Raw genomic sequence first — 26,017 nt, forward strand, 5'->3', positions numbered from 1 at the left:
AGTCTTGACTTTATTGTTATGTATATATCTGTGATGCAGTACAAAAGAAATTTGTCATTTCAGATGAAGGTGTATAGTAAATAGAAAGGCCTATAGTGCATCAATAGAATATATTTTACAACCAATGATTTTATAACTTTCTTGAGAATCTTGATGCATCAATTCTTTTAGCTGATATCTAAGACAACCAGTGTCTTAAAATGTAGCTCATTTTAATGGAGGTTCTATCTTCTGCCAAATGCAATGAGATAGTTCTAGACCTTCTGCAGTCATGATGTGGGTTCTCTTTATCGCTAGCTAGAGAAGCTGAGGTTACTGTCAATCATGCATACATAATCACAAATTCTCTGTCCCTAGGTGATAGGAATATGGCCAATAAACTATCATTTAAAGAAAATAAATTTATCTGTGGTTTACATTGGCTGTAAAGAGCTTAAAGTGCTTAAAGAGCTTAAACAATACTATTTTTTTCATTACAGGTGATGATTTCATAACCTGTTGACTGACTCACCAGCACTAAGAAGAGGACTTGAGGAACACCAGGGGTTCACGTCATACCTGGTGCCACCTTCACTCACTTCTCACTTATTCCCTTTCATCGGATGGCCTCATTGTTCAGCCATCCGTCTGTGCCCTGGCTCTCTCATTCTCATCTCCTACTCTTCTTTGGACTTTAAAAAAGGACTGTTCCGGACTGCCCAATGCTGAAGAGCAACAGTCTGCTGCTGTTCCTTTGCTTCCTGTTTGAGAAGAGCTCTCCAGCTCCTCTCCACTCTGTGCACCCAGCTCAGAACCAGAGCCGACTGGGACTCAGTTGGCCACACAGATCCATGTCTACAGCAGGAAACAGAGGACCAAATGGGAGCTTTCAGAGGGTTAAGAGGGGTTGGGTATGGAACCAGTTCTTTGTCCTGGAGGAGTATATGGGTTCTGACCCTCAGTATGTGGGCAAGGTAAGGAAATATGCTATTCCAGGAATATCAAGTTGGCCAAGATTGGGCTGTAGTTGTAACCCGCATTCAAATATAGCAAAGTGTTGCACTTTACATTTCCTTTCCTATTTCTCTCCAAATGCTTTATACAGTTCAATAGTCACATCAAGCATGGAAGTGACTATTGAACTGAAAAATACCTTTAGTGAGCAAAAGGAAAGAAAAAAAAATCACAGTGGGAAACAGTGCAAAAGCAGAGAAAAGATCTTTCATGAGCAAGTTTGAATGACAACTAGGCTGTAGAGTAGTAGAAGGTTAATAAAGAAACAGACAAAGAAATACTTTTTTGGTAATTACAAAAAATGTCACTTCCAGTCTCTAAAGAGCGATTTTTCTAATCAGAGAAAACACAGACATTGTGTGTGTGTACACGTGAGTGCATGTATTCTATTGTTTTAATATTCTGGAAGCATAAAGACAAAAATCAATACGTATGCTGGCTTCTTGCCGACACTTTCATATCGACCTTGCATTATCATAGGGATGTTCCCTTGGGCCTTCTGGTGAGTGAACTAAAATATGTCCTTATATATGTCCATTTATTTGAAGTCAGTGACTGCTACTGACCCTCCACATAGTGTGGTTGTGTTTAAAGTTTTGACAGTAGAGAAAGACATATTTAAGAACAAGTTGAATAGCTGTTAATACATCATATCAAGCCCATAACCTCCATTTAATTCTCAAACCGTATCGATACGGTGCCTTGCAGAATTATTCACCAGGTTCCCTGTGCTTGTGCAAGTAAATAAATATTTGGTCATATCCATTTAGAGTGTGTATAAGGGAATTCAGCATGTTCTCTAATTGAATATAAAGATTACGTGTTCATTGAAAACAGCTGCATAAATTAGGTTCCTAATCTTTGCTGCAGTTTAATGTTCTATACAAGGTGTTTTGAACCGTTTCACATATAATATGAACTTCATTGGGGAAATACTCTCACTGACCAGTTTATTAGGAACGTGAAATTGTAATATGTATATTTAGCTTCACATATAAAATCGTATAGATACAGGTCAAGAGCTTCAGTACATGTTCACATCAAACAGCAGAAAGGAGAAAGATTGTGATCTCTGTGGCTTTAACTGTGGTCTGGTAGTTGATGCCGGGTAGGCTGCCTTAAGTATTTCAGAAATTTTTGTCTCCTGGAAATTTTAAAATAATCTCTGGAGTTTACACAGTATGGTGTAAAAAAAAAAAAACTATCAAAAAAAAAACGAAGAAGAAAAATGAGCAGAAGGTCTGAGGGCTGAAACACTTTAAGATCATTGGACAATGCTCAGACTGGTTTGAGCTGACAGGAAGTTTATAGTAACTCAAATACAGTCTATACAACTGTGGTGAGCAGAAAGGCATCTCAGAAATCACAACACAATCAAACACTGATGTAGATGAGCTACAAATACAGAAGACCTCATCAGGTTCCATGTTGTTCAGACAGGAACACGAATCTTAGGCTATCATGGGTGCAGATTCTGGTAGATGAGACTCAAAAAGATATTTTTCTAATCTGTTCAGTAAGATTGAGTCTGTGCCTTCTGATTCCTGATCTTGGCTAAAAGTGCTTATGACATGGCACACTGCACCACCCTCATCCTGAACCTCAAGCACTGCTCAAGTGGTCTCACCATCTAACAGGGTACAAGGAAGGCATCAAGGCTCTTCTCTGTTCTTGTACCAAGGTGGTGAAATGAACTTCCTCTAGATGCCTTAAATTCTGAGTCACCGGCTGTCATCAAACAAGATGTAAAGGCCTAGCTCTTCCTGAAGTACTTAAATTAACACTTCAACTACAAAATGTCTGCTGTATTACATCCCAACAGAGTTTGTAGTCTGATAGTATTCTTATTCTGTGACCTAGTGAATAGGTATCAGAATTTATTTATTGCTGGAGACTACATAGCACTTTTCTAAGTTGCTTTGGATAAGGCTGACTGCCAGATGCAATAAATGTAAATGACAGGCATGGATCCCAATGTGGTCTTCTGCTGTTGTAGCCCATCCACTTCAAGGTTAGATGGTGTGTACATGCTGAGATGAGTTATATGAGTTATTATGTCCTTCCTTGCTGCCTTCATCCAATTTGGCCATTTTCCGCTTATCAACAAGGTGTTTCCACATGCAGAACTGTCAGTCATCCAGTGTTTTTTCAATATTCTGTGTAAACTCTAGAGACAACTCTGTATGTGTGTGTATGTGTGTGTGTGTGTGTGTTTGTGTGTGTGTGTGTGTGTGTGTGTGTGTGAATATTGCTACAGCCACATGCTGGTTGTCTTGAAGCATTTTGTTTCTGGATGTTTCTTAGTCAGAGCTGATAGGAAAAAATCTAACAATAAGAGGAGGGTTGGTTAAAACTTAATACTGCAGTAACAATTAAACACTTAGATCTTTACATTTAAATTATTATTATTATATATTTTTTTAAATGCAAGCAATTTGGTTGGAAATTCAATTGGACCATTTCATTTCTAGGTTGTATATGTAAATCATTAGGGTGGATAAATTGTATTTAAAGGCACAGACCACAGTTTCTGGCACAACGTACAATATGTAAACATCCAAACATTTTGTCTTGTCAGTCACTTTTGGAAAAAAAAGGAAAAACGGGAAAAATTTATCTTAAGTATAAGTAAATTTATGACATAAGTATAATGAAAGTGTAGTTTGTAGTGCTGTGGCTTTCCCAGGAATAATAGTTCCTCTGGCAGGTTTGCCCCTGTGATTGCCACAGCAATCACTCTGAACACATGCCACTATTTGTGGCAAAGTCTGTGACTGTATATAAAGCAGTAGAAAGAGGACAGGAGAGAGTTTTCTTTTTACTCCAAGTCACTTAATCCTAAACTTTGGCCAGGATTTCATAGTAATGGACAGATTCTGGGCTGTATACTAACGGAAAAAGAAATGTAGCCTCTGATCCCTGTGCACGACAATCAGAAATCATAGTAAATGTCAGCCAATACAAATAAAACAAGTGAGAAGGGAATTTATAACTCAAGGATACACATACGAGCATTCACATGAGAGTGAAGTAAGTTCTTTAGTAAATATGAGTGTATATTCCTTTAGTTAAGGACCTCTGTGGAGTAATGGAAGGGGTAAAGCATACTGAAAATGTTTATGACTAATTCATCATAACTTAATAAGAGCAACAATAGTCACTCTTGCTGAGAACATAAATGGAAAAAGCTGGTCATTATTCCCAATAATGACACTGCCATAGTGTAAATGATGTTGTTTCTCTTCTGCTTTAGTATGCATTAAAAGCCACAATCATTGACTTGACATAAGTGATAGCATTGGCATTTAATTTTTAACGCTATAAAAGAATTGCTTAGTGGCACTTTGCTTTGACAAAATAGACTGAACATGCATGTTTACATTATATGTAAGTCAGTTATGTAAAGTTTATCACATTACAGTATAACGGTTTTCACCATGTAAGAAAGAATTGTGGTTAAATCCCAGGCTATAAATTGAAAAGCTGAGACTTTACATAATTCATTCTCCAGTTAGTTCCTCACAAACATGTATTAGTAGGCCGTAGATTTGTTTCTTCATAGCTCCTACACACATCGGCAAAGCTTATTATTTAGTTAAAATATAGCAGAATGTTTTTGTTTTTCTGCTAATCATTTGCTCTAAATTCATCCACACACACACACACACACACACACACACACACACACACACACACACACACACACACACACACACACACACACACACACACACATGCTCTGCCAGTTATTAATGTCTGATAGTTCTAGTTTGATTGCTGTGTCTGTGTCTTGCGCTTCAGGCAATATTTAAGGCACGATGGACTGACAACAAATCACCAAAATCTGTTACACCATTTCATCTAAGTTGATCATTTGATATGAAGTTAGTTTTTTTAATGATTAATTAAGCTCATAAAAATCCATTAAATGCTGATGTGTATTCTTTTCAGATACAGTCTCATATGTAGAGTTATTATTTTTTTATTAACATTTTGCTCTTAGCATTGCTTGGCACTGCTGGCTTCAAATGAACCATCAGGAAGGTCATCTGAAATGTATTCATCAATCAATCAAACTAATGTTCTTTACCCGGTATTTTCTACAGGACAAACTAACGTTTAATTAAACATTTTAAGCCCCATGCCCTCGTGTTCAGTTTTCACACTGACAGCTTCAGGCAATGCTACACAACAAAGCTTAACTTTATGCAAATGAGAATCCAAGATCCAAGTAGAGTCGAAACCCTTATGGTTTTGGGTCTTTTTGTATATTTTCCTTTGTTTCCATCAACATAAAATGCTATCCTTGTTTAAAGGTTCCGCACGTTAATTTTCAGTCCGAGCAGTGATGCTCAACAAAGAAAGCAATGGACTGACTGATGCACCTAAATAGAATAGCTCTGTGTTTACTGTGCAAATTGCCAGCAGCAATCATGAAAAGCAAAATTTCAGTTTATTCAGTTTATCAACACCACTTTATTCAGTTTATACAAAAGCATTTAAACTTTAAAGTGAAATAATTGTATTGGGTTTATGGACAAGTGAGTGGCACTGACACATGTGCTGGGCTTCCAAGTTGGTTGATGATCTCATACTATAATGCAGTGTACCTCAGAATGTGTAAACATTTAATTATTATTATTGATTGTAGTCAAATAATCTTAAAAAAATAGATTGTTCCCTTAGCTGATGTTGATGTTGGAGCAATTGAGTAAAAGTTTCACATGTTGATATGTATTATATATAAAATTGTGACAGAAATGTCATGCAAATAGGTTGAATTTGAAGAATTTTTGGGGGGTACTTTGTAGTGACAGAGATACTGGCCACACTAATTTTAACCTAATATTTGTTTATTTTCTTGAATACTGCTAAAGACCTCGTCAGGACCGTGGTGCTAGATAAAACAACTTAGAGCTACATGCTACATAAAACACAGGGCTAAGGACTGAATGTAAGTTGTCCTAGCCACATAAAGATCAACCTGTGCAACCTATTGCAAACAGACGAAAGACAGTGCAGACAGACAATACGACACACTACTGGACAAAAAACAAAACAAAACAAAACAAAACAAAACACAACATATCACCAGCCAGTGTGCATTCTGTGCATTGTCTAGGACATTGTATATTAAATCAATCAATCAATCAATCAATCAATCAATCAATCAATAAATAAATAAATAGTTTATTTATTTATAATTTATACATACACAAACACACACACACACACACACACACACACACACACACACACACACACACACACACACACCATATTTTTAACATTCCTACAAGATATCTTATATATTAGCAAGTAAATGTACAAGCACATTACTGCTTATCAACAACATATGTTACTAAATTCTATTAAGAGTAAAAAAGTCTAGAGTGATGAAGACACCCAGTAGGTTACAATACAGATATACAGTACAATATATTTTAAGTGTTCAGCTTGGAAAGCTGACATTAATTCATTATTTTACATTATAACATCCTTTTTTAGACTTTTCTTCTTTTTGTCCCTGTTTTTATGCTCTTAAATTACTCTCTCTCGCTCTCTCTCTCTCTCTTTCTCTCTCTCTCTCTCTAGTCAAGGATGGATGGTAATGATAGTTTGCATTTCTTGGTATTTTACACTGAGAGAGATGATTTGCACTCTACCGAAGTATACTTTTTATCCATTAGTCCTTGTTCTTCACCTCTAAGCAAGGATGTGGAAAATGTGAATCTGGGCCTGTCATAGCCTGCCAAATTAATATGCTGATGGTCCATATGATGTTCTATATATATTTTAATTTGCTCACAATTTCTCACCGTCAGGTCTACTAGACCAAGGCAGCATGCGGATAAACCCTGACAGCATAGACATGTAGGAGACAAAAAGAGAATAATGCAATGTACTGACACAAACATAATGCTCTATATCACACTAATTATCGCTTCATATGTAAATATTACTTTTGCAATTATTACTTAATTATAACTTTATTCATTCTTACTTGTCACAAAGTTTGCCACTACTTACATGAGTCCACGGGTTTATGCATGCTGATTGAAATTCAGGGGAAGTGTATATATGACAGTGTGTTTATTAGTGCCATTAGATATTTCAATAAATTAATAAATGCAAACTTTGCCAACATTTGTTTACTTCTCTTTGAGTGACTGAGCAAGCAGTGGGAAAAGTGCTCTCTTGGCATTTTTCCCTATCAGAGTGTCAAAGAAATAAACAAAGCAGAAAAAGAAATGTGTGCTTTGCATTTCTTCAGCTTTCTTTTAGCCTTGGGATATTATTATGCTTACACTTTGAACCATTGTGACATAAAACAAACATTTTTGTCATGTCCATTTACTTCAGCATTTTGCTTGGTCTTTTACTGTGACAGCACCACACCATTAAAGCACTGTGTTCTAAATCTGAGCTACAAGCCATGAGCAAACTTTTAAAAATAAATACAGGCTGTCAGGATGAATAACTAAAGACTGTCAAGTACATTTTACCACAGACTCATAATAGTCCATTCAAAATAACAGTTTAACCATAGAGCAGCTTAAATTTTGCATAAACATCATTGAAAAGAAACGGATCCACAACGAGAATCCCCTAATGCCTATGATTTGTATTCAGAGTTTATGACAACGAGATTAATGTGATGAAAGTTCTCCATATTCAGCAAACAACTTGCATGTGCTTTAATCTAAAAATAAAAACGTGGACTGAAGAAGATCATTGTTTTTGCTTTACTGGTAATTGCAATGAGATGTATCAAAAAATAAACAAATAGAAAGAGTAAAGAAATGGAATATAAATGAGAAAATGGCAAGCATTCAAATAAACATCTAATAGGAGGCTAGGATATTATCAATACACTGCTGCATGAATAGATCTAGTTATAAATATCACATTAGTATCACGTCATATGACATCCGCTCTTGTCCTGTTTTGTACAAAGAACTAGAAAAGCAGCCAAATATTTACAGCCAAAACCAAAAAAATCTGCAGGACTATATGATTGCATCAAAGTGTCAGAGGTCCAGAGGCTTTGGACTGGATGCTACTTCTTGTTTATTTGAGCATTTATTGCTGAGAAATCATTTAAACACTGTCATGTCTGCCTTGCACCGCTGGGGTTGGGGATTCAGTTCTAGTGTGTGCAGAGATTCCTTTTCTCCCCTGATTCTGATTTTTCTGATCTCCTCTGAGGGATGTAGTATCCTGGTGGTTAAGGTGTTAGACTACTGATTGGATGGTAGTGAGTTTGAATCCCAGATCCACCAATCAGCCACTGCTGGGCCTCTGATCAAGGTTCTTAACCCTCAATTGCACAGTTTTATAAAAGTTGATAAGTACATATGCCAAACGCTGTAAATGATTTTCTTAACCAGAACAAAGTAGGCTGATCGGTATCACAAAATGTTCCACAATGTGTGTGCAGTTGTGTCTTGTATCGGGTTGGCACCCCATCCCAGGTGTGTCACGAGTCTTGTTCAAGTTCAAGTTCAAGTTTATTGTCATCCCGCTACATGTTGAGACATGCAGTGGAACGAGATGTCGTGTCTCACAGGTCAACGGTGCAACATACAGACATAAAACAAAACAACAACGAAGCAGTGGGCAGGTACGGACTATGCCATCAGTACAAACAATACACTCAAGAAATAAATAAAAATATGTGGACTATACACTGCTTCCCTTGATATTGTACATGTGCAACAGGAGGCATGCAAAGTCAAGCAGCTGGTAGTGGGCTTGTGAGATAGGCTCCAGGTTCCCCTAAATTCTGTGTAGATTAAGAGGTAAAAAAAAATGATGGGTGGAAGAATGTATTTAAATATCAGCAAATATATACAAATAGCTGTAATTAGTCATCCATATCCTAGCTAAGCTTAAATGCTTAGAATGAGATGAACCTTTTTTCTCTAGCCTTTCTTACAGTTTCTTTCGATAAAAGTCACTAATCAGCACCAAACACATTACCCGACATTTCCCTGACAATATGGTATTTGTGTATCTAGAGGAAATGCCAACGCATTTTGCCCTGTAAATTACTTTCAAAAAGTAGTGAATCATATTTTCATTAATTTTCCTGTGCTAAGGAGTCTCTAGTAGAGGCAAACAATTCTGCATTGTCAATTTTTACTATGCAAAAGCAATAGTATTTGTGTTGCAATATTTTAGTGTAATATACCTGTAAAAAATGTATGGATATAACTTGCTTTCCATACCAGTTTACTATATTGATAGTAAATGGGTTAATGAACACATGACTATACGATGAATCATCTTTTGGCTTGAATTTAGAATTAACTTTTTTGTATAGGTCATTCAGCAAAATATGGTCACATACAATGTCAAGGCAATAGGGTCAAAGTCAGGTCAATTATGTCTGATCAAATATGGAGAGAGAGAGAGAGAGAGAGAGAGAGAGAGAGAGAGAGAGAGAGAGAGAGAGAGAGAGAGAGCCCTATACATACAAATTATATAATATGTACCAACATTAATCCAAATAATTTATGATATAGGTTACAGTATAGCAGGCATTATGTCTGTCTTTCTACTGTAATTTATCACACTGTGGTCTCTCCATCTTTGTTCTATGACAAAAAAAATCTCATATCAGAAAGGTCACTTATTAGAATACAAGTCAATACGGCACTTTTGTTGGAAAGGCCACTCCTCTCCCCAATACAGCGTGTTTACTTGAACGCAACCTGCACCACCAATTGTGCATTTCTTTACTATTTTTTTCCTATTTTATCATCCATCTTTTCTTCCAGGCTCTGTCATTTACACATTTAGAAAACTATAATTAACATCCTTTGTCTTTTTAGCAAAGTTCAAGGTTTTGTGATGTTTTATATGAAAGTAGTATGCAGTATGTGCTAGATTAGTTCTATCAGAGGGATCCCAAAGCATTGATTAGCTTATTCAAAAACAAATATTAGAACGGGTGTCAGGGACCCTCAATTACTGTACAGTCTTGAAGATCTTGCAAAGATTGCATTCTCTTGTTCCCAACACATCTGGTCCTTCTCTCAAAGGGCACCTCAGCTCATTATCAACAAGATAAATGTTGTAACAAAGAAAGCTTGAAATTGTGCAAGATTTCCTAGGACTGGAGTTGAAATCTGTTGGTGCAAGTTATTTAAAATTAAAGTTGTATTACAGTATTAAAATGATTACTCTCTCACTCACTCACTCATTTTCTACCGATTATCCGAACTAACTCGGGTCACGGGGAGCCTGTGCCTATCCCAGGCGTCATCAGGCATCAAGGCTTAAAATGATTAAATAACAACAAAATTGACTATTGCATGTGAACATCTGACCATAGCACCTACAGTATACTGTATGTGCTTGTTTTCAGATTTGGTCCTTGCTTTCCTGCTGCCTCCACCCTTGCTTTCCTGCTGCCTCCACCTTCATTTTGGCACATGGGTGTGGGGAGTTGCCCATTCTGTTACAAAAAACATCAGTAATCAAATAGTCAGCTGATAGCTGATCAACGTAAATGATTATTCATCATAATTAGTAGACTATAGAGTGCTTAAGTACATGAACCAAGAAATAAGCATGTATATTTGCATTTGATCTGTTCCAACATCCTGAATCAGTGGGTTGTTTGAATGGGTTTTTGGTAAAATGCTTGAAATAAGGGTCTATGGTTAACACAAACACAATGTATTTTTACAACTTAAAATACATCATGACTAATTATTAAACTTTCTTTAATTACCTTGCTTTCACTAGCGTTGCATTAATTGCATATAATTTATTACCAAAGCTTAAAATGCTATCGTTTATACTGTTGCTTTGTATAAAATATATTTAGTGTATATATTTCATACCAGAGAAAGAGTAATGTCTAGGTATGATTTAACGCATTATGCGAAGGCAAATGCATGACACACTCCATAACTACATGACCTACAAGCTAAACCAAGCCATTAACTTGCGTAATACAATCACAACTTCTATTCCACGCTAATTGGGCTCAAATGACCAGAGAGAAAAATCTCTCAACTGACCTACACGATAATCAAGGTTACTGTTCCCATAGAGCTCGCAAAGCGCATCACAATTATCCACTCGCTGTTGCTCATGAAGCATGTCTAAAGCATTAGGTGAGATTGTGACTGTCATGGCCAAGTGTGTGTTTTATCCTGCAGTGCTTTGAACTGGCCTCTTTTTTTTTTAATTTATTTCTACTCTTTGCGATGTGCAATGACCCTTCAGATATGGATAGCAATAATCTGTAGTTAGCCTGACCTGAGCCTTTGTTGTTAAAGCCACCTTAACACTCACACAAACAAGTCAATGAGTCAACACTAATAGATTTGAATTTATTTAATAGGGTGAGATTTGGCACTCATGAAGGTGTCCCATACTGAACACTGATAAAATATAATATACTCATAAAATATTACAGTTATATCATTAAGGCGATATCAGCAAACAGTAAAGTTTTATTCTTACAATGTTAATGTACAACTGCCTTACAAACCATAATCTTACTGTCATATTTAATGTCAAGCAAGAGACAGACACTGGTATTTTCACTCATCTGTTATATATACACGTGATGCCAAACTAATTTTGGTGCTGCAGATGTGGGGTCGTTTGTAAGGATTACCCTGCCTTCAATTATGCATGTGACTTGCCAATAATCCAGTGAGCCATTATAATACGTTTAGGGAACTGAAGACATTTACAATGGTAATGTATGTTGATGACGGTGCATGGAGCACAACTGAAAAGATTATCTTAAAAACCAAAGGATAACGATGCCATTTATCTGCAATGCCAATATAATATTTTTCTCCCCAAGTTTTGAATTGACCTACTATAATAATGGGATTTCTGCTTGAATTGCTTCTTCAGGCATATTACAGAACTGCTAATGCTTCAATCAGTATCACTTATCAGCCTTTTCCAAAAATCTGACACAAGAATTTAAAGCAAGGTGAATAGTATTGTGTGGTTAATGCTGGTTTTTATCTTTATCTATCTATTTTTCCCGCTCTATATTATCAATGCTATCAGTGATCCTTAGACTAGACAAAGTAGCTATATGCTGAAAATGTCTTCAGATATTGTGACATTAAATCTAAACTTTCCGCTAGTTAATTGCTAGCATTTTGCATGTTGGCAGACAGCCATCAATATTCTTGATATAGCACAACAGGGAATTAATTAGACTGGTATCTAGCAGGATCTGTCAAATTAATGGATTGGCAACATGAATCGATAAATATGAGCAATGTTTCCCTAGGACTTTAAATATCAAAATGTTTTATGGCACACCTAAAAGAGAAATGTCATCATGTACCTAGGCATATATGTAAAGACTGAAAATATCAGCCCAGAAATACACAAACAAGATTTATATATACTCCCACTACACCAGCTAAACATTTCGTGCTGCAGTTATTTTATTGGCATGCCCTTCTCCTCTGTGTCATTCTTCATTTCCGAATGTTATTTTAGCTGGATCCTTTTCACTGCTGCAGGAAACTTATTTCATGTTTCTTTTGGGACATGGTGCATAGAAAATCAATGTGAAGCAATTTATGAAAAATGTTATGAAAAATAAGCCTCAATTATCAATCTTTTATTACAGTTGTGTGTTAATGATTTGTAGGCTAAATTGAACTCAGAATTCCAACAATGTTTTGGGAACACTGCTTTATTTTGTGCTCAAGTGTGTATACTGTCAGTCATCCACAGGTACCCAAGCGTGTTCACAAGACAGCATATTTACATTTAATGATGCCCAAAGATGCCCTAAAAAAGCAATGCTGAATATGAAAAAAATGATGACTACATGGTGAAACAACACTAAGAACAGCATACAGTATGCTAAACTTTCCAGTAATTCAGCTTAGCGATCACACCATGACAAACAGTATCATAGACAAACACTAACTCTTTGTCTTATGGGCTGTCATTTTATTTATTTTTTTTTGTCTCAATTGACCGACTAGTCTTACTTGTCTTAATTTCTAGTTTAATATCAAATTGCTTCTCCAACACACTGACAATTACACTGTCACTGACTTTGTGGCTATGTGGTAGGTTTCATCTTTTTTAATAAATTTTTTTTCTCCTTGTTATTTATGCTGTCAGTGATCTTCAGACTAGACAAAAAAGCAATATTCAGAGTTTTTAGGTCATTAATATGAAACTCCAACTAAATTCTTTCATTCATTTGAAATAAATACTCAATTTATACTTGACAATATAATCCATATTATAAATGCCAGTTATCAAATATACAATTTGTATCAGTCAAGGTTCATATCATAGAGTCTCCTTGTATTAAATGTACATAAACTCAGGGTATCTGGCAACACATAAACATAGAGCTTCTTTCTGTATTAACTGGATTTTCTTCAATACCACATGAACTCACCTGCGAACGATTTACAGTCAAATCTTTTCATATCTCACTTGATAAACAGCCCACAGTTTACCACACATGACTTGTATATGGTAAATACTATACACAGAATACGTATAAACAAAGCTTATTTTTCAAGGATTTTTTTTTAATTGCTAGAACACATTTGTATTAGAAACCTCTCCCAGCTATTTAATATATTTCCTATTTTCTGCACATATTATCCCACATAAAAAGGTCATGCTGCATGTGCTAATATTGGATGAAACTACACATACTGTACCTAAGATGGCTTACAGACCACATCATTTTGCCTCGGCTAGGATTTTGTCAGCAAGTAAACTGGACTGTGGATATGTAAAGCGTTATAAAGAAATCCGTAGTTTCTGGCCAATTTGATAGCATTCATAAAGGGTCATAGGAAAATCCAGTTAAATGTTTGCTCAGACTCCGGCATAGAAATCTGGCTTCAAAATTGATTCTTTGAGACTGTAAAATTTTCTTGTAACAGCTAAGAATTTTCCAATCGTAAGGCGAAAATTCAGAGACTGTTTCTAGCCAAATGGCCTAAAGCATCCTAAAAAGTACTCCAAATGTAAGAACAGCTTCCTTTGTAACATTCCATGATCGGTTGTCTGGTGATTTTTCCTCTTTTTATCTTAAAGATTTTTATTCTTTTATTTATTTTATGATTTTAATATTATGCATTATAGCAATCTGGAAATATACCTGTAAAGACTGTAGAATACACGAGCTGACTATTTGATTGGTCCCTTTAAAGACATACATAGAGAAAATGAAGTATTGATTCGACCAAAATGGAGGCTCATTACTGAAAAGAGATTTAAATCTAATGTTTCCAGATCTCAAGGCATCATACAGTATTTGTCTAGAAGGAATGAATGTTTAAGCTTTCTCAAAGTTCTCAGTTCCAGCATTTTAATTTCCGTGTACTGAAGTTTTTCATACTTTCACATGCCCATGTGCTCATAATGGGACTTATTATTTCTGCATCTCATTACGCACCTCCAGCATCACAATGCAGAGTTGACTACTAATTGTTGCTGTTAAAAGAAGGGCAAAGGATTCGATGGGCAAATTCCACCACCTGTCTGCTACCCCACAATGCGCCCAGGCAAAGAGACACTGTCTAAAGGGATAGGAGTTTGATCCAATGCAAATTAAACAACAACAATTTCCTACCCAGTCGAGCTGTAAATGTGAGTGCTTATTATCTCAGAAAGTGAATAACAAATTGCATGCATTTTTTTTTCTTTTTTCTAAAACACGCACACACGCACACACACACATACACACACACACACACACACACACACACACACACACACACACACACACACACACACACACACACACACACACACACACACACACAGTTTACCTCTCACCATTGACCCTTAATTGTTCCTTACTGCTCTCCTGCTTTCTCCCTCTTCCTGCCTCCCCTTTTCCCGTTCATGTGTTCCAACAGCTCTCTCCTACTAGAATTTGCATGATAATAACTTGATTATTTCCTGCTTCTAGTACTTTACGCCTCTTGGATATCCACACAGTACCTTCCGTTGTGTTGATGTCTGTGTACAAACCGAAAAGGACGTCATACTGATGAGAGTTCTCTGAACATTTGGCTGAAATGCTTCTAATGCTTTTTTTTTTAAAATTCATTGTTAAGAAATAAATGGAAGTACAAAAATATAACCTGCAACTACTGACTTACTTATCCTTTGCACTCCATAGGACTGCAGATGAGGAAGCATATTAAATAGAGTACTCTAGTGCAATTCTCTCATTAATGAATCTCTTTATACCATCGATTACTTTTGTTAGCCTAATGGAATTTTTAATTAGTATCACTAGACTTTTCCGCTACAAGTTAATGAGGAAAAAGTGCTGATTTTCTCTTTAAAAAACCTCTTTACTTTAAACATCTGCAATTGTTCTAATCTGAAGTGGAGACAATTGCAGGATTATTCCATGTGTATTACCATCTAATTGGCCACACAGGTAGAATATGAGTATATAAAATGCTTAGAATTTCAATATGAGAAGAATTAAAACTAAACATACACTGATAAACATACCCACATGGAAAGAATCTATATGTGGATATATGAGCATATATGAAACCTATATGTGGCATATATGCACATATATGGCAATATATATGCTGCATATATGCGTATATATACTGCATATATGCTGCATATATGCGTATATATGCCAGATATAGGCAAAAGTGAGGTGCATATATGCATATACAGGCCTCTGCTTCACATATATCCACATATAAGCCCTATACATACAAGATATGTCTTCTATATAGCTAATGGCAGGATCATTTTGTAGCTCATATCTCATTTTTGCATACTGTGGATCCATACTAATGCTTTTCTTGCGTCTTATTTCCATAACGTTATTTGCACTCAGCTAGAGTTAAATTTCCATTATTCCAACCTATAATTAATATCATAGTATTATATTTCTTAAACAGTCTTATGTTTAAAAAAATGATGTGTCTGAGGTGACATGATGAGTGAGTAACTCTGAGTGAACATTTTATCCCCATTGGCTTAAACAAATCTTTTCAAGAACAAAAGGAAAAGAAATTTCAAGTGCAGATAGAACGAGGTCAAGTTAACTTACCATCCAGCTACCAGAATGAGTCTCATCACCAAAGTCGTAAACTAAATTAAAAGTAGAGTATTTTCCGCACTATAAGGCGCACCTAAAAGCCTTAAATTTTCTCAACAATCGGCCATGCGCCTAATAATGAGAAACTGCACTGCGCCAAGTTTAGAAGACACAGTAGATGAGGACTTTGATGGATTTGTGGGAGAAGATTGATTAAAAAAATAAGGTGTGTGTGTGTATTGTTAAATAGTAGAATACAGTCCAACTAAACTCATTGTTTTGCTTCTGTTACCTTTTTTTGTGGACCGTATGTTTTAGCATGCGCCTTATAATACGGTGTGACTTATGTATGGGTTAAGTACAGAAATAGAGCCCGTAATTGAGACTGTGCCTTATAATCCGGTGCGCCTTATGGTGCGGAAAATACTGTAAAAAAAAGATTTAAATTCTGTCAGAAATATGCCAACCGAGTTATGTGCAAAATGTGTTGAAAAGTCACATTATAGGAATAAATGTACAATTAATATTTTAGTCAATAACGAAGACTTTGTATTCATTAATTTACTTCCTCATGACTGTAGTTATGTTTCTGATAAAAAATGTATTATGATGCTCACAAAGAATAAACACGTCCGATGTAACTGTAATAATTTTTTTTATATTTCTACTCACAGCTCCACACAGATCTGGACAAAGGAGAGAGTGAGGTGAAATACACTCTCTCAGGAGAGGGGGCCGGCACCATCTTCACTATTGATCAGACCACTGGAGACATCCATGCCTTACGCAGCCTGGACAGGGAGGAAAAGCCTTATTACACACTTCGGGCACAAGCTGTGGACCTCAACACCAACCGTCCCCTGGAGCCTGAGTCTGAGTTCATCATCAAGGTTCAGGATATCAATGACAATGAGCCAAAGTTTCTGGAGGGTCCTTATACAGCTAGCGTCCCTGAGATGTCGCCTGTGGGTAAGGACATTTACTTTGTCCTTTCAAGTTTGACTTTGCAAATAAGTTCATTAAAAAAGTTTCAGAAGAAAATGTGATTTTATCAGTTTTTTGGAGGGCTGCATCCAAAATATTCTGCTACTGTATATGGAATATACATGAAGCATATATACAGGACAGGCAAGGAGGCTGGGATAGAAAACGTAATTCTAACATATTCTTAATTTTAATAATAATAATAATAATAATAATAATAATAATAATATGTAAGCATAAAATCATACTAGTGTATTCGCTTGGGAAAAGCAACAGTTGCAGCAGTAACTAAAAAGCAAGAGATATTCCCCCAAATTTTAAAGCCTAGTGTATGGGAGCGCTTTGGTTTCCCAGTAAGCTACAATGAGTGGTGAATTGAAAGCTACAGTGACTGGTGGACCAAAACATTGCAATGTGATTAATCCACAAAGTAAACATACCATGCACTGGTGCAAATACCAGGAAAACCTCCACAGATCTGTGCAGAGATCAACCTTTTGTTTTGGTCAGTAGAGCAAACCCCCCAGACACCACCAACCACCAACACACACACAAATATGCACACACACACACACACACACACACACACACACACACACACACACACACACACACACACACACACACACACAAAATAATAAATAAAATAAACTTTAAAAACATTTAAACAGCGTTTTCCATCTGATTGAATCTTGGTTAATGGAATCACTATAGTGATTAGGAAGTTATTGCAAATATGATACTCTACTTGGAAGTGGCGAAGGATTCTACATATCATAAGCTCAAGAGATCTACCTGATTTGGAAAGCACAACTCGCTAACAGCAGAAGGGGAAATCCAAATCTCTTCAGAGAGCCTGTCCCCACCTTGAAAGTTACACCTAAGAAAGCTTGGCTTAATGTTAATGTCTTTAATGCCATGGTTAATTTTGTTATGTTGAAATGCACAGATTTTGTTTTGTTATATGTTGCTAAGAGCCTGAATGGATCGCTCACACTGGGTCATTATTATGTTTAAAATGTACTGTGGAATATTTTAATCAATTGAAAATGGAAACCTTAAGCCCTGTTCAGGTTTTGATTACGTTCCCTGAGGTAACTTCCTATCCGGATCTTCCTCTGAGGAAGTTTTAACTTGATTTACTTATTTTTAATGTTAATCCAGTTAGATACACATCTGTGTTTGGCTCACTTTGGGGAACAAATAAAATAAAAATTTGATGCTATGTCAAGTATTTAGACTCACCATCTAGTTAAGAATGAAATAAGAGTAGACTAAAATGGCAAAGATAGAGTCAATTGCTTTGTAGAACAGACAGCACTGATTCTCAGTCCCTATCTTCTTGTTGTGTTTCAACATTCACAGTACTTCTCTTCAAGTAGTCAATACTTTCAATACATTCTGCACTTGATCCAGTCAAACATAGTGCAGATGGAGGGACACAACGCACAAAGTCTTGTCCAAACTAACTCCAATACTTTGTGATTATAAAGTCAGACTGCAGATTGTTACTAGAATCTAGGTTGCTGGTAACAAACAGTAATTACCAGAATATAAGGAAATGTGTGATAAACATTCATCATGAGCATTAATTGACTTATCTCGTCCGAATATGTAGCCATATCGAGACATCACTATATCGTATGTTACAGAACGAAAAGAAAAAATCCTATTTGGTAAAAATTTATTTTTTTTTCCTTCCCATTGTGTTGTCTGTTTTCTGGAATCCGTTTGCATTGGCATGCATCAGGTATTGTAGGCCATTTCAAATTTTATCCATGCTAGTCCCTACTCATGAAATACTGTATGTGTTTCTTACCCCTGAGTCTTATTAAACTTGTTTATCCAGGTGTCTTTTGTAAAGTGCTCTTGAGAAGGCTCTGTAGTATTTATGAGTGGTTTAAGCATCTGAAAAGCTCTGCTGCAGATAAAAGAAATGACCTACTTCTTTAAGTTTGTTACTTTTAAGTCACAGAGACATGCATATGCTTTTTGCATTCACAGATAGGCAGAAGCACGACAGAGGTCTGCGATTAAATATATTTGTAAATGCTTAATACCCTTCAATGTTTTGTACAATTGAGGACAATTTTCCACTCGGATTCTCTGCGTGTATTACTCATCATAATTCAGACCTTGTCCTACATACAGGAGCCAATTCAACATAGACTTGTCTCCTTGAATATGATGTTTAATACGAATTTATACAATCCCCATACTTGTGCTAATCTTTCGATTCAGATGTGGTTTTTCACTAAAGTCTACAGGGACTTGAAATTGCTATTTGACCATGTGTCTGAAATTACACGTTTCAACAAATATCCGAAATAATGCAAGCAAGTATGTCAAAATGAATTAGGCAGCCAGTAGTTACTGATGCATTATCTTAAGCCAGTCCTTTCAAGCCTTTTTAAACACATTTTAAAAGCATAAAACCCATTGGTTGTAAACCAGTAGTGGTTGTTTTTTAGTCTTCTCTCGCTTTTATTCCTTGCTGTGATTTAGGGTATGCAGTCATTTGCACCTAGCTTGTGAATCAGGCATTTATGGAGTGTAATTAAGTTTAGAATCATTCTGCTTCACTGTGCTTGGGTAAAGGGAGTGACAGCATGGTGCATTATCACTCTTAAAGGCAGGTCCTGGTTTTACTGGCAAACAGCCATCTTTACTCTAACTTTAATTAAAGTTAGCAGGTAGCTTGTCATTTGAGAGAGTTATGTATATGAGAGTGTGAGGAAACAAATAAGGAAGTAAATAAATTAGAAAGAACTGTTAAGTACCCTCAGGATATGTGAATATTGTTGGTGTAATAGGCCTTTTGTTCTGTGACCTCATTTTTATATTACAAGGTTCTACCTGGGATAAGAGTAAACTGGAAAACCTCAAAGTATTAAGGTCACGGTTTATTGAACCAATTTGTAAAGCTATACAGTAGAGTTTGATTTATTGATTTATGATTTATTTATACAATTATTTATTTATTTATTTCTTGATTGATTGATTGATTGATTGATTTATTATTTTTAGTAGAAACAGGTTATTCATAGTGCAAATGCATAAATAAATAAATAAATAATGCATATATAAAAAAGGAGCAGGATGCTTTATATGCTTTATATCTTTATATCCAACAAGAATAAAAGATAAATAACATCTCAAGTACATCCACATGTCACTGTTTGAGCAAAATACCCATTGTGCCTCATATTGATCTGAGCCACTCTCCATGCTTTCCCCTTGAGGAAGAGAGATCAAGGTAATTCACTCAGAGACAAAGTCAAGCATCATCTAGTCAAGCCAAACCCAGTGTGAGTGTGAGTTTGTACACATCATTATTCTTGGCCTATCTTTACAAGTCTGCATATAAAAGTTTACAGCAGCTTCTAGCGGATGCATAGATGCTTTTTTTTATATGAATGAAGGATTTCAAGTGCACTGCTCACTGGGGGGTTTGCTGACTCATCAAGCATGTGATGCTTTTAATTACAGCCATGTTACACTAACAAGTGACGTTTTCCCTGATGTAACTCAGTCGCCAGATTTTCTTTGAGATAAATATAGGTCACATGTCTGGCCTTCAAATCTGGCCCAAATCTGAACAGTCAAAAGACCATAATACATCCAACCATACAGTATATGCCAGAATATGTCACCTGGATCATGGCTGTACAGCCAGAACAACTCAACAAGACTTTCACGTCTACCAGAGTATAGACATAGGTAAAAGCTGATATGGCCAAATTTGAGACTTACACAACTTGTTTACATAGTGATTCTGGCCTAACATATTCTATAGCGGACACACCACATGCCAGTGAAGTGCATAAAATACTAACGCTCAAATATATTGTTTCATGATATATAATTTTTAAATAGTGTCAGTTGAATTGTAAGACCTTTTTTTGTTTATTGTCACACTCACATCCTTTCGATCATTTACAGTTTGCACCATTCTTGTCCTAAGTTGTGTTTATTAGGATTGGTATCTTATTATTTTGTTGGCTTCTCAAAAATAAAATAAAAAAATAAGATAAAAATCTGTTTTACTCTTTGGACATATATATATATATATATATATATATATATATATATATATATATATATATATATATATATATATATATATATATATGTCCAAATATATAATTTATTTGTTGCCTTGTAAGCCTGTTCTTTGTGTTGAACCTGGGGATTTGTTGCTACATTTGGCTCAATAAGTATTGCACCTTGGATCTTACTCTGTGTCTGAGCTCTGAATGGACTGTATAGCATTGCCAAATATTCTTTAAACTAATCAGGCAAACAAACAAAAAATAATTTATTTCACAAAATATTATTAGAATACTGGTCAGTGCCAAATAAACTGCTTGCAACACATATTTATCCTACTGAAAATAATAGCAAGTCATGCTCCTTATTTTTCTCCTCTTTCTCTGCCACCTCTCACCCATCATCTTCACCATCATTATCATCATAACTAACATCATAATCATCATTGAGAAGTTGTGCATCTGAGGTGCAATTTTCTTCTAATGTCCATGCCCTCACGTTTTTTTAACTTTTTTTATGTTAGTCCTGAAATGATCAAGAGTCACCTGCTTCCAGACCAAAGTAATAATTAGTATTAATAGTATAACAATAATGTCATTCTGTAGTAACACAAGCTAACCTGATAAGATTTCTGACTGAATTTGTAACTATACAACACTGTATATGCACAATACAATATATTAATTTACTCTTTCAGACTCATTTAACTACTTTCTTATTGCAAGGGTCACAGTAGATCCAGATCCTACTGTTTGAGGATGGAAAATATAACACTATTGTGTTGTCCAGCTCTGATAAATGACATAATTTTAGGACAGTAATAACCAAAAATGAAATCAGTAGGAAGTAATAAATATTAACTTAAATTAAGATTAGATTAAATAATCAATATTAAAAATGAAACAAAAACAAAAACAAACAAACAAAAAAAAAAACAGAACTGAATTGATTTTTAATCTACTGTAAGGAATATGTATGTTATCTATATGCTTAGAATATATACATAAAGAATCAGCATTACTTAGGGACAAAAAGAAAGAAGAGAATTCATGTGGTCAGAATAATAATAATACGATGGTTTAGCGGCTATAAGAATTTGTTATTAAATATGAATCATGGTATCTTTGAGTCAGAGAGAAAGCACAAGTAGGCCTAGTCCTTATACCTATCTGAGGACAAGTAAGAAACTGAAGAAATGTTCGATTATTGGTAAGAATAAGAACAGAGAAATGAACTTTGTTTATAGACACACTATTCAGAAGATGGAGATGTAGGTAAAAGATGTGGCTAATCTAGCAAGCTTGTACAACGTGTTATGATCTGATTGAAGAATAAAATTTTGTTTAGGAATCTATTGCTATCTACTTATTATAATGGATTACTGCTGAAAAACCGGGAGTGCTATTCAGCCAAACTAACACTTTCAAATGATGCGACTCTAGAACTCCTTTTGGTTTGGTGCCCTATCAGTAGCTTAATAATCCATCCGGTGCTCTAGCCTGCAATGACCCGGCATATACTACATGTCCAAATCTATTTAGGTATCTCACCATCACACCCCTATGTGCTTTTTGAACATCACTTTCCAGCTTTAGTCTCCTTTTCACGGTAATAACAGCCTTTTCCCTTCTAGTCAGGCTTTCTACAAGATTTTGGAGTGTGATTATGGGAACTTTCCATTCAGCCACAAGAGCAAGATTGTGGTTCTGGAGCGATGTCAGGCATGAAGGCCTGTTGCACACTTGGTGGACCAGTTCATCCCAAAGGTGTTCATTGTGGTCAAGGTCGGGGCTCTGAGCAGACCACTTAAGTTCCTCCACTCGAAACATGCACACTACACCTTCATTCAGCTTGCTTTTTTCACAGGGGCATTATCATACTGGAGCAGGTTTGGGACTCTGCAGACTCTTAATCTGCAGAAAGAAATTCTAGATAAATGTGTGCTTCACAGTTATGGCAACAGTTTGAAGATGACCCACAAATGGATGTGATGGTTAGGTATTTACGCAGTTTTGGACAAATACTGTTTATGACTGTATTATATGAAACTGCCATAAACGTTTGTTATTTGGACACATTTAACTAGTTAACCGTGTCCATTATTGACAACTTCTCAGATTAAGCATAAGTTAGGCCATGTAGTTAATGAGCCAGCTTCACTGATGTGACAAGGGCTATATCTGGGATGAAATGGTCTCTGAAAAGATAAAGCTCTTCCAATTGATCATTTCTCCTACTGTAGTTGTGTGTAACTGCAACTGTGTTCTGTAGATCCTGGAAAAGTGTGTTTGATAGTATGAGGTATGAACAGATGTGTTCATGAAACACTTTCTGATTATGACACCTAACAAAACAATCCAGCATTTACATGTACCAGAAAACATGTCTGGTCTGCTAATAAAAACCACTACAGTTTCCCACTATGTTTTTGCAGCCAAGAAACATGTCTAACTCAGGGGTCTATTTAGTAGGCTAATTCTAACAGAAATGAGCCATTGTTCTTTGGGAAACCAACTGGAAAGAAGGTGATTATCCATATCTCCCTTCAAGCAGTGGTGTGTGGTTATAAATAAGTGTCAAATTAATTAATCAAATAAGGTGTTAAGCACAGAAGCCTACAAAGCCAATTCTCACAGTTACTGAAAAAGCAGTGCTTGATATGAACTCTAGACTGTATGAAATGTATACACTCCAGAAGAGGACATGACAACTGTATTCTATTATATTCATTTGTTTTATCTATTCTGCTACATTTACATTTTGCTGCCTGTGAGAGCAACATTTTTTTCGGATAATAATGTCCTGTTGTTGTTTCAAGTTAATATCGTTACTTCTGCCATGGCTTCACTGGACTGAATGCATCTAATCTTCTGAATTGTGTCTATACTGTATATTGTGGTTTGTGTTGCCACATCGTGCTAGGGGGAACACAATTTTATCAGACTGCATCATTATGTACAATGTTGGCATGGGAATAATTAAAACACACACACACAAAAATTATAATTTCACTTGAAACAAATAATCTTACTAATTAGTGCTTCCAAACTCTATTAATGTAGAAAGAATTTCTCTAACATAAACATTTCTGCAATCCATTTCAGTTAAGAATACATAATCGGCACTGAATGTTAGCACCGCTACTCTTATTAATTCTCCACCACATTCTAAATAAGACCATGGCCTTCCTCCAGCATCCCTACAGCACTGCTATGCTGTCAAACATGGCTGGCCTTTGTTTATTGGATTAAAGCCTAGATCTTGCTCAGCCAAAGTTTTAATGCCATTGTTAACCACCTGCTAGCCACAGGGTGCTATGTTAATAAAGGCATAAGCCTATTTGCATAAGCTGATTACTTTGATGTATTAAAAATATATAGCCTACTGCTGTAAAGAAACTCACACATGACCATATCACTTTCGAACAAATCATGTTCACCTTCAGCTATTAAAGGGTATTAATTAATAACACTTTTGTTAGTAATAAAATTGAATGGCAGTGAACAGGACTTTTATTCACACCATTTCAATTCAGTTGAGTTTAATTTATTTGGATACCACTTTTAACAATTGATATTGTCTCAAAGCAGCTTTACAAAAATATAGAAACAGAATAAACAAAGTTTAAAATTAAGTTAGTATTTATCTCTAAAATCTATCCCTAATGAGCAAGCCTGTGGTGATGATGGCATGGAAAAGCATCCTCATTTGGGTGACACTGGACAGTAAATAATGTTAATGTAAATAATGTCCTTTCTATAACAGTTTGTAATCGAGCGGAATTTTGCAACCAAGTGCTCCTGAGGAATTGGTCAGGGTAATTTCTGAGTTCATCATAGACTTAAAACTAATTCCTTCCAGCCAAAGTCTTCAAATGATCACTGACCCTGAGCTCAAAGCTGACCAGATCAAAGACTATCACTGTAGATCAACGACTGTGTGATAGTCTCCAAGTGGTTCTATCCACAGCAATTCTATTTGTCACAGGCAGTCCATGCAGATCTAGTCCCAGCAGAATGCCCCACCAAGTGACGAGACTAGGGTTAAGGTATCAGGATGGATCAGGTAGGTCCGGAAAGAAAGTCAAAGAGAGAGAAAAATATTAGATAAGTCATAGTGAAAGACAATAAACATTATGTGCAAAGTGTAGGCAGGAACTCTGGAAAGACTAGCTATCACAGCTTAAGTAAAAGAAAGAGCCAGAAGGTGACACAGACATGATAGCTTCCTGGGATACAAACCGCCCAACCAATCCACAGTCAGTAAACCTGAGCGATCTAAAAAAAGTCTGTTCCATAACTTTCATATCTTAACTACAGTATGAACTGTATGTTTCATAACTACAGGAAAAACTCTGCCAACTGCTGCAGTCTTTACTACTTGAGGTACTACCAAGTAGCCTGCACCTTTTGATTGAAGTACGCGTGGCAGATCATAAAAAAACAAGATCGCTCAGGTACTGTGGCGCGAGACCATTCGGGTCACGCAAGGTCAGTAGTAGTATTGTATAATCGATGCAAAATTTAAATTGACCATGTGTCTTTTTGCAGGAACTTATGTGACCAAAGTGACAGCGACAGATGCAGACGATCCCACTTATGGCAATAGTGCAAAAGTGGTGTACAGCATTCTGCATGGACAACCGTACTTCTCTGTAGAGCCTGAAACAGGTAGGTAAAAATGTGTTTTATAAAAAAGAAAAAACCCTTGCGGTATGTACATAAACTATAACAATTGTTTTACTCTGAGCAGTAAACCTATTAAACATATCTATGTTAAAAAAAGTCTTATATTGTTTTATGCAGTTTTTAAATCATCTTGTTACAAGAAACATAAAAACTTTTGTAAGTTCAATTCAATGTTATTTGCATAACGCTTTTAACAACAGATAATGCCAGAAATCCAGACGGAGATTTAGATCACTAATAAGGC

General features: G+C 35.9%; 1 protein-coding gene across 1 annotated transcript in view; it reads left to right on the plus strand.

Moving 5' to 3' along the window:
• LOC113662507 (cadherin-12) overlaps positions 1 to 26,017 on the plus strand; it is a 105,566-nt gene that overhangs the window by 37,890 nt on the left and 41,659 nt on the right. The window contains exons 2-4 of the mRNA XM_027177396.2: positions 480 to 953; positions 16,726 to 17,020; positions 25,636 to 25,755. Coding sequence (XP_027033197.2) covers positions 702 to 953; positions 16,726 to 17,020; positions 25,636 to 25,755 — 667 coding nt within the window. The 5' untranslated portion in view covers positions 480 to 701. The remainder of the gene's footprint in view (positions 1 to 479; positions 954 to 16,725; positions 17,021 to 25,635; positions 25,756 to 26,017) is intronic.

This window comes from Tachysurus fulvidraco, chromosome 8 (assembly GCF_022655615.1).
Source record: "Tachysurus fulvidraco isolate hzauxx_2018 chromosome 8, HZAU_PFXX_2.0, whole genome shotgun sequence".
NCBI classification, from domain to species: domain Eukaryota; kingdom Metazoa; phylum Chordata; class Actinopteri; order Siluriformes; family Bagridae; genus Tachysurus; species Tachysurus fulvidraco.